Here is an 11,075-nt window from a genome sequence, read left to right on the forward strand (position 1 = left end):
CAAGGGCTTATTTGAATAAAAACAAAAGAATATTTAAATGCCGGCCATTTTGGAATAAGGTGTATTGCAGACACCGTACAGAACCATTGAAATCCAAATCAACTCATATAAAATTGTAGGTTGCTTTTTTAAGAAAAGGGAAAACTGGAATACCCGGGGAAAAGGCATAATTATATTTTCACAAATGGGTGTTACAGGGGATTGAAATTAAAGGCTAGTGTTAGCCTGTAAGTAAACTATCTATATGGTGACATTCTATGCATAAGCAACACATACAAGTTTAAACAAGACTACTAAAGTACACACGACATTTAATTTTCATAACACCCATGAAGTGACTTCCCTTTCATGATATATCAACACTTGCAGTGGCCAAAGCCGCGGACAATAAAATTTTAGGTTTCCTGTTTTAACAATACATTGTCCAATATTTTACATGTACCTTTAATATTAAAGGTCTTTTCCTCTGTACATGCAGCTTCATTCAAAGTTGCTTTTCAAACTTCATAGTCTGCTTTGGAATATTTGAGAAATTCTTCTACACCCACAATGAAATAAAATTTATTATCTTTAATTTATTTGAATTATTTACATTTCTTTAAATGTCAAACAATATGCTTGACAAAAGCTGATGGATGTTCCACTTTAACATTCAAGAACTGAACAAATTTTGCAATTATTGAAAGAAACCTCAACCTTTTACACAATAAAAAAAAACACGTAAAGTTGCTGTATGCATACTGTTACGTCATAGAGAAACCTAATTTTTTGAAACAACTACATACATGGTGTATCAACTGTTCTGTATCTGATCGACATAAGACAACCATCTTCAGATCAAGAAGATTTTGTCAAAGTAGCATAGCTTAATTACCTCAAAACAGGACACAACATAAAAATATAATGTAAGCAATGTCGTGAATAGTATTGAATTATGGCAATAAACAAATTGAGCAGAGGTGGTGTTCTCCGCAGGATTGAATGGGCAAATTGTTTGTAATAGTGTCTGTGTAATAATGTTTTTTCCCTCATCATAAGACATTATTAAACTCGGGGAAGAGAAAGACTGGTCCAGAAAATGAAGAAACTTCAGACATACTGGTCCTCTACTATGTGAATGTGTTTTTTTTCTTTTACCAACAAGGGGTCAAAATTATTTTTTATGTTGAGATGAGAATTTCAAGGCTTGTAGCTGCAAAGAGAAAAAAAAAAGTAATGGCATTAAAATTAATGTTGATCCAGGGAAGAGACAAACCATTTTTCATTTCTTTTTTATTTAGAAAGTAAGTTCAGTGCTTACTGGCAGAAAAGCAGTTGCTGTGATCTGATGAGCAGGGCTGTCAATATTATTTGAAAGTAGAAAGCTTATATTATTAAAAGTAGGCGGACATGAAAGTGAGCTTGGGACACTTGACTAAGGACAGAACAAATTCTTTCACGGACGCCATGTTGTTTTGTCAGATTAAGCACAAGAATGGGAACCATTCTCACGAAGGATAGGGTACAAGCAGTTTTGTTGTGATTTAATCTTCATAGAATATGCTGTCAATTCCACTCAAAACACAGAGAAGAATGTTTTAAGTTTCTTTGATGATAATTTAACAAGCGTAAGATGGCTGAAGATGGCTTACCAGCCGGTGGTTTTGGCTGGATACCGGCCCTTATTAACAGCCCTGGATGAGGTTGGTTCATGAATTCTTAAATACCAAAATGGACAATCTGGCAACCTAGTACATTGTCTGTTAACAACACTCATTCATGCTTAGTCAGAATAATATTGACTAAGCCACACTGACTTTGATAGCAGAATTTTTGCAAGATTACTCAGGAGGGAGAGCCCATCTCAAGTATGGAGGGAGTGTTTTGCTACAACTCCCTGCAGTACTTTAAAGTTGCACATTATTAACACTACAAGTGCATCTGATGTTCTGATAAATAAAATTATTATGATATTACCGGTAATACTAAACATAATATTACATTTCTGATAGCCCAATGACAAATGCTTAAATAGGTTATAGAGTGCAATATGGAAGTTGCTATGGAAACAAAGAAATGGAGTGATTTTGTTGAGTACATGATAAATAAAAAAATCGTATCAACTTGCTCGTACACGTATTTTGTGATTTATGGTCACTTGTGATGTTTTGAAAGTTCTCAAAATTTATTTGCACTCACCAATTTTGAGAACTTTTTTAAACAGGACACTCGTGCCCATAAATCATGAAAATAAATGCACTTTCTTTCATACAATTTCCTATTATTATTATTATTATTATTATTATTATTATTATTATTATTGTTGTTGTTATTATTATTATCAGAAACCCATAAGGGTTGAAACGTGTAACGGCCCCTTGTGTGCTGAAAAACAAGCTTCTGAATATTCAATTTGCTAAGTACCATACTTGGAACAACAAGAGAGAAACATTCAACCAATCAGTTCGCAAGAACACAGTGACGCAATACCACCAATGTTCTCGCGCCAAATTAACTGGAGTGAGGGGTTTCCAAATATGGTACTTAGCACTGAATATTCGGAAGCTGTAAATGCGCGTTACACGTTTCACCCCTTATCAGGCCTTCTGATAGGGTGCGATTAAAAATTGCAAATTATGCGATTTTTTCAGGGCAGATTGTGGGATTAGAAAGGCCAATTATGCGATAAATAATGTAAATTATGCGATTTTTTTCTCAGCAATTTTAAGGTTGTTTTATACGGTTTCAGGTTAAGAAAAACACTTTTTTGCTGCCCTAAAGACATTTTGAACACAAAGGAACAGTAATTATGTATCTTGATCGATATTAGTTGGGATAAATAAAAGTCGAAAAGTTGAAAGGACACAATGAATGATCAAGGTGCTCGTCAACCACGAACTTCCGAAGATGGTCAATCACAATAGGGCCATACCCCCATTTATACCAGAGAAAATAAGCCGCGGCTCACAGAAGACTTGAATGTTCACCCCGAAAAATGGTACAAAATCTACGTTCACGTCTTTTTCAAGCCGCGGCTTATATTGACCTGGGAATACATATTCGTATAAATAGTTCCTTTGGCGTATTTTGTACACCGTGGCCAGAGTAAGCCGCGGCTTATTTTCTCTCATATAAAAGGCCCTAATATTGCACGACGAGAAAAACATCAGTCCATCGTCCACGTGGAGCGTACCTGTGAGGTACTTTCTTGCTCGATTGTGAGCTGTCAGATCGGGCGGAATGTGGGAACTTCCTTCTTCGTCGAGGCAAAAGCGAGCGTTTTCACAACAAACTTATCCATGAGTAAGTTTTTATCAGTTTTCAACGAAAGAAACTACATTTTGCCGAAAAACTTACAACTTCACTTATTTTTCACAAATCTCTTCTGCAAAGGAAGGCAACTGTGTCATTTCAGTGGTGTGTATATAAGGGCGTGTTTGTGTTGCACCAATAGAAGGAGACTCGTACCAGGTCCCCGACATGCAAAATAAAGCCTTGAACTTTGAATGTTTACGAAATCGAAGGTGACAAAGGTTTTTAGCCCTTTTCCAAGATAAATCATCTTAAAAATGGCGTATTTATGCAGGAATTTCTAAGAAACGTCTTGATTTATGTTTCATTTTATGAATTTATTGCGTCATTTTGTGAATTATGCGATTTTTCGTGAATTGTGCGATCGGATGCGATTTGAGGTCGATTGTGCGAAATCGCACCATCGCGTAATATCAGAAGGCCTGCCTTATGGGTTTCTGTTATTATATTATTATTACCAGTATTATTGCTTTTGTTATTGTTATTATGCATTTTTTATGCATATCACACAGTCAAGTGCAATATGCTGGGTGGTGGATGTATCTGAGTGGGACTTAATTTCACTATATTAGGCCCAGATGTTACTTGTTACTTTTGTATGAAGCATGCATGTAAGCACAACTTCTACTTATGAAAAATAATAATAATTGCATTTAGTGCTTTTGTTTATGCTAAGGAAGGAAACAAGCGTTAGGTAAGCGTTAGTTTCGAATACCATGGCTTCAGTGCATTGGGGTCCAGGGGGCGGGGAGGGGAGGGACAAGACACTACTTAACACTGTATGTAAACATACCTTTCCCAATACTTGTGATTTAAACTGCTGAAATCATCCAACCTCGCTATCCTTTTCAAATACTTTGCTAATTTTAACAACTCTTTGTCCTTGTGTCTATTCTTATGTGCCTCGCGAAAAGGTCTGATCTAAAGAGGATATAGATAAATAAACCAAATAATTATCATCAATCATGTTTTTCTTTGGCTACACATTGATGCAGGTATTCCTCCATCCCTCAGCCTTTCTTCCTCAACTCTCCCTTTCTACATGCAGTCAGTCATTCATTCACTACTAACAGTAATTGAAAAATGTCTTTCTATTCCTTTGTTGGTTCAATCTGTTGGCAAAATGTGCTGGAAAAGAGAAGAAACTATCAACTGAAGAAAAAACTTTACAGTTTTTATAGAAGTCCTGGCTTTGAAAAAGAAGCTGATTGTACATAAACTCCTAAGTGGCCCTTTCTAGCCAATTTTCCATAACCATGGTATTTCAAGATCAATAAAGAGCAGTCACTCTGGTAAATCTGTACCCTTGCTACATATTACAATTCAGCTTCTTGCACTTCTTAAAAGACTTCGAAAGTAAAACCTCGATATGCTCTAGAACTACTGTCAGTAGCATTAATCAAGGATTAATAAGGTGCGTTCGATTCCTGTTTTGTCATCGGCGAGACATTAATTAAAATTAATGTTTCGTCAGTGACAAGACAGGAATCAATATCGCCGGACAGTCACCCATCCTGGCATTGACCCCGTCCAACAGGGCTAATGACTTCCCTTGGGCAAGCCGCAACACTATCGCGTGAGATCGAGGTTATTTGCAGCAGAACAAGACAAAATTAATGCTGAAAATGTATGGCATCATGATATATAGATCCCCGGGGGACAACCCGTGGAACTGACACAATTAGAATGCGTCCTCCTCAAACACAGCTGCCACATGTCACATCAGGATGGTAATATATTGGATAATACTTTAAGTCCCCACCTTAAGTCCATTCTGTGGATTCATTAGAAAGTTTCGTCTGAGATCATCGAAAATGATGGTATTTTTGCTATTATACTCTTCAAATTTCCCCCAAATGACGCCAAGTGGCTTGGTCTACAAGACAAGAAACAACACCAAAAAGTAATAATAATAATTAACATCAAGACTTATTATAAAACTTGCACACATAAACAAAACAATTTCCTGGGCCATTAGAACAAAAACTATACATGTACATCAATTTTGAGCTGTACAAATGTACATGAATGCCCGGATAATCGAGGGTCCAGATAATCGAGATGTGTCGGCAAACATCATGATCTTTTCCTTGCTCTCACGCTTCAAGAACATGATGATCGTGAATAAACATTCGTGGCGTACATGTATGTAGCTTGTTTGCCGAAGGAGCCAAAAATAGAGCGTAAAATTTCACTTAGCAACAAAGCAACTCTAAGCCAATCAGAACTCATTCGAAAGTAACTTCTGCATAAGTTACAACGTGTGTGAGCGCTGCTTTATTTTGCTTTTTGAAAGCGAAACAAACTCGCCTTCACTTCAATTTTCAACGCGGTAGTTTTAAAAAGAATATGGCTTCGGATCTAGATCATGACTAATAAAATATTCATGACAAAATTGGGACCAGAGAAAAAGTCCAGATAATCGAGAAATCCGGATAATCGAGGTCCGGATAATCGAGGTTCAACTGTATTTATTACATACATGTACATTTCACCACCATGAGTTACCCACCTCAATGAGGCCGTATTTTGAAGACAAAACAGTTATCATAGCTCCACTGTCTAACAGAAGGCAGATCTTGTAATTTGGGTTATCTATAATACCAAGCTCCTTGACAGAAAACAAAATAATAAAATATAATTATATTGAGACAATAGTAGATTGGGATGCATCATAGGCTGAAATCGAAAACTTCAATTTCAAATTATTAAAGAAGAATCAACATGTAAAAAATAATACAATTGCTTAATTTAAATGCTCTCACTGTTTTAAGAATCAAATGAAATTGCTTACTTTCATTTTAGCATTTATCCATTTCATGCTGGTGGCCGCTGCAAAGGAAAAAAAATGAACACGTAGTAATTTTATTTTATTTAACAACGAGTCATTACAATAGGCACAATGTGAAATCTTTAATACTGTTGTGTCATGGTCATTCTGCAAAAAAAATTAATAATGATAATAATTACTGAAAGCTTATAAAATATGCTTTTGGTTACTTTACTTTAATCCTTTTAACCCTAAACCGGCCTAAACCAGCTACTTATATGTAGTATTTTACTCTGTCTAATGCCAGACAATTTTTAATTACTCATCAATGGGGAACCCTCAGGAGTCAATGAGTTAATTACTTTTAATTAATAAAATACTTTTAATTACTTTAATTTAATACTGGCACCACACACAAATTACCTATTGAGGAAACCAACAGGACAAAAAAAGCTCAGTAGAGTTTGACCTACAGATTAAGACACACCAATCGAAGTCCTCCAAGCCAGCAACACCACAGCTAACTGGACAGATCGATAACATCGCATTTGTCAGATCGTATGATTCACTGACACTATCCAAATCACTTGACCCTGCATGAGGATGACTTCTGCTCAGGTTGTCCAAACATCAGACAATGACACCAAAAAGTGTTACAGTCCTTCTCAGGTATTATAATAATTATACTCTCAGCCGAAAGATTTTACTACACCAAGTTTTGAAATGACTCCTGGCTTCAAGCAACTTCAAGCAACAAATTCCTTACAGCAAAAAATAAGGTCTACTATGGATGGGAAAGTACAGGGAAAAAATAGCACTTTAACCTATTGACAAGTTCCTCAGGCAGTCTGCGTCTCACTCCCAGGGGTCAATGGATTAATGGTGAGGAAATGCTGTACACTGTTTTTGAGTGGTTAACCCATGACTCTTCAGGTACCCCAGGATACCCCCAGTTGACGAGTAATTAAAAATCGTCTGGCATTTAATAGACAGAGTAAAAACTGCCAAGTCTCATTCACAGGGGTCAATGGGTGAAGTGGTTGGGCAATAGTACTCAATGACATGGGTACTAACAGTGTTTGTAAAACTAGTCAGCCCCATTCATACACGTAGCTTGAGTTAGGACATTGTGCGAGCCAGCAAGCCATGTGAGCCATGCGAGCCATGGCTGCGAGCTATGCGAGCCATGACTGTGAGTTATGCGAGCCATGACTGCGAGCCATGACTGCGAGCCATGCAAGTCAACATGGCAAGCCATGTGAGTCACACACTTGTTGAAAGCTAATCATTTTAAAATGGGTGCTTAAACTTACTAACTGTTTATCAGCGCTATTTGAAATGGGTGCTTGGACTTAAATGCAAAATTAGCATGGCACGCTGGCTCGCAGATTGTCCAGCCCCCCATAGCTTAGGGTGCAAGGTATGACGTCCTCTGCAAAAGATTTGTCTGGTGGGTGGACCCTCTGGAAGAAAAGAGCCAAAACACAAAAATATACTAGAAGATTTGCTTCTTGGAAAGTTATAATTTCTTGGTTGTACTGTCTGGAAGATCATTTAACACAATTACAATAGTTTAAAATTACTTTGAAACTAGGATGCTGCCCAATATTTGCAAAGAAATTGTACGATAACACAATAAATGAAAAGCTTAAAGCTACAGTGTACTTTCATTTTAAAATGTTCACAATTATCTATAACTGTTACTTTTGGCCCTCCTCAGCACAGAATTATTCACACTGAATACTACATTAAGGCAATACTCACTTACACCATATAGCAATGTCATAATGTTCATAGGATGTGGCAAGAAAATCATGGAGGTATGGTCTCATTAGCTCTGCACCGGTCTCTGCAACTGATCTGTGATCTTAAGACAAATACAACTTGTTTTAACAAAATCATAATGAACAAACAATAATAAAAATTTAAAGTGCAACTATGATCAAAAGATCAAAAGATTTTGAAAGGGAGATTGCTTAACACTTGACTGGTAAAAGTTTGAGCTTTGATTTTTATCCAAAGGCCGTTTTATACTTTGAGTGTAAGTTTTGGATTTCACAGCCCGCCATTATTCACATTCCAAACTGACCGATTTGAACCTCACAGGGTTGGATCTAGGGAAAAGTGACATCCTTTTAACTCACAAGCTTAAAATTTCAGCTCGTAAACGCTGCTTATTATTATGCAAAGGCCTGAAACTCGCGTGCTGCATATTAATTCAGTGGCGTACACATGCATTGCGTTCGTACGGTGTACCTTTACCCAACAAGCAAAAATTATGTACTGTAAGATGCTCTCTAGCCCGGCTTTATGACTGCCCTGACTGCTGCCCACCATTGCTGCCTCACAAAACCGAATTGTATGCACAAGCACTACATGTATGCACTAGTCAGCGAATAACACAAAAAGTTTAACAACGTACAGGATCTGATGGACCCATAGAAGGAGTGAAAGCCAGCTCCCCTCCAATAACTCGGAAATGGCTATGCCATTTTCCAAGACAAAAATGACCAAGCTCCCCAGTGAGTTCTAGTAGCTCATGCTCAATGGGTAGAGCATCTGACCGGACTGTGTTACAGAGGTCCCACCTAGGGATTTTTCTGCTGTCCTTTCACTTGTTTCCAAGCAATTTGTAACAATGGGGATACCAATCCCATCTTCAGAGCTTACCAAATATTGTGTAATCCACATCAAGGACAAGCAGTTTCTTTCCGGCTCTTGGTGGGTTACATATTTCCAGCTTATAATCTGAAACTCGTCTATCAATTTTTGCCAGATTTTCCTCTCTGTTAAACAAAGAAAATTTAAATGTCACTTGTAAACAAAATTAATTTATCGCGGTGCTGCATCACTGAGCAAATGAAGCACAGAAATTTAGCTCTATCATCTGAGTTTATAAATTTATAATAAGTTAATTGATCACGGGATAAGCTCAAGGCTTTATAAGAGAAGCCAGACATTAGTAGCCCAGTTAAAAGGCTGAATGAAAAGTGTCAGCATCTACCCCAAATTTTGAAACTTTGAATTGATTACAGTAATTAACAAACGGAAGATACCCGAATAAAGAGGACTCACAGAAGACCAGATTTCTGCAAATTTATCATAGCCAGTCATTAAAAAAAGATAAATTTAAAGCAGTTTCCTTCTTTTGTTTATCGCTTTATAAAGTACAACCAAACAGTTCACTGTGAGCAGTTTTGTACATACACTGTAGTTCACAAGTTTTTAACTGCATGCTTAATAAAATGTCAAACAATCTTTAATTTAATGCAGTTACGTGACTGTACAGGTATATTAAAAGCATATACAGTGTACATATCAGCTGCATTGTCTCTGAATAAACTTGCTTTCCCCCTTTAAGACAAACCAAACCAACAGCCTATGTGGGTCTGATATTTAGTAATGTCACCTGTTCTCAATTTGTATCTCATCTTCTTCTATATCAAAGTCATTCAATACTTGGTTGTTTACCAGTTCATCAGATGGAGCAATCACTTCTGCCTGTCAAAGAAAAGTAAAAAAACTTCAGTAATAATTATCTGTAGACACGTAACATTGGAAAAAAAAATCCTTGGGATAGAGTTCAAGAACCATTAAACCAACCCAAATAGAATGGAACCCAGATCATGAATTCACAGTGTTTCTCCAACTGACTACTTCCCAAAACTAGTCCTAGTTATTGTTGAAACTGTGGAAACTGCCTCATTCGTTCATTTCTTGATAGCAAAGAAACTATAATTATAACATTAATCAAACTCTTAAAAGAAAGATTATTAATTTTGCCATTAACAGTAGGTTTAAAACACTTGTCTAAGAATTTCATTGTGATTTCAAGTTGCCAGGTAAATTAAATTTAGTGAGCATGGATTCCAAAATTGACAAGGTAAGTGGCAATGGTGGTCTATCTGAAAGTAGCCAGGAGTCAAGCTTGTACAATGTATATTTAATTATTTACCAGGAGGAAATCTGCACCTCAACACTCCCCTCCGTCCCTCCCCCCACCCCCCCCCCCCCCACCCTTCCTAAACCTGGCTCCCAGCCCTAGGGAATGGTCACGGTTTCAAGACCTGGCATGGCTCTATCACAACGTACATGTATATGTACTGCTGGGAATAACCAGGCTACACTGTACAAAGGACTAATATCTCATCCACGCGTAAAAGCAATGATCTCAGGTCAGTCACACCATGCCACTTCACACCAGTATACTGTAGACTCCAGCCATGTGAGTCCCATGGCCAGCAGCTTGTACATGTACACATGCAAGTTATACAATCATGAACTTTATCATGGCATTTAACTTTTACATGTAGGTTTTTATCACAGAAGGTACGTGTAAGTGATTCTACATGTACATGTATAATAGAAGGGAAGTCAATAGACCATAGAAAGCAGCACACTAAAGAAAAATAGTAAAGATAAAAAAATGGAGGAAACTTGATGTGAAACTGTATATTAAACATAATGGCATGGTAAGACACTGATGATTTCAGCCTTACTCCTACTGCAATGGTGGCCTTTGGCCACTACTGCTGCATCAGTAATTGTCAACTACATATTCCCTTGTTATGCACATGACGCATGACATACCAAGTTCTCTTCTCGTGTTCCCATCATCATGATTTTATTATTAGGCTTCAAATTTAATGCACTTAAACGTACATCATCGTCAGGATTTTTACCTAATGGGAATGACAAAATTATGAAACATGTATTAAACACACAGTATGTGGATATTTTGGAGAGCCTATAACTTTCAATCAGTATTATTTGAGCTCACTTGACCCTTGGGAGATTTTCAAAAGCCAAATTTATAAGGATAAGCGGATAAGGACGATAAGCTGGAGGTCCTGTCTCACAAATAACTTCCATGTTCATTAGTTCCTTGTGGGACTTTAAAGAACCCACACACTATTCGAGAAGAGTACGGGATGAAGTTCCCGGTGTTACGTTGTGGCTGTCCTCTGACTGTGTGTATATGGGTGGGTGGGTATATGGCAGGTCCACATCAGCT

The 11,075-nt window shown here is 37.2% G+C and overlaps 1 protein-coding gene across 1 annotated transcript in view; it reads right to left on the bottom strand.

Annotated features, from left to right (window-relative positions):
- Positions 1-533: 533 nt before the first annotated feature.
- LOC138006697 (ubiquitin-like domain-containing CTD phosphatase 1) overlaps positions 534-11,075 on the bottom strand; it is an 11,427-nt gene continuing 885 nt past the window's right edge. The window contains exons 2-10 of the mRNA XM_068853182.1: positions 10,652-10,743; positions 9,471-9,562; positions 8,732-8,847; positions 7,830-7,928; positions 6,086-6,123; positions 5,804-5,902; positions 5,054-5,167; positions 4,085-4,212; positions 534-1,192 (exon numbers count right to left, since the gene is read on the bottom strand). Coding sequence (XP_068709283.1) covers positions 1,180-1,192; positions 4,085-4,212; positions 5,054-5,167; positions 5,804-5,902; positions 6,086-6,123; positions 7,830-7,928; positions 8,732-8,847; positions 9,471-9,562; positions 10,652-10,743 — 791 coding nt within the window. The 3' untranslated portion in view covers positions 534-1,179. The remainder of the gene's footprint in view (positions 1,193-4,084; positions 4,213-5,053; positions 5,168-5,803; positions 5,903-6,085; positions 6,124-7,829; positions 7,929-8,731; positions 8,848-9,470; positions 9,563-10,651; positions 10,744-11,075) is intronic.

This window comes from Montipora foliosa, chromosome 6 (genome assembly GCF_036669935.1).
Source record: "Montipora foliosa isolate CH-2021 chromosome 6, ASM3666993v2, whole genome shotgun sequence".
Lineage (NCBI taxonomy): Eukaryota > Metazoa > Cnidaria > Anthozoa > Scleractinia > Acroporidae > Montipora > Montipora foliosa.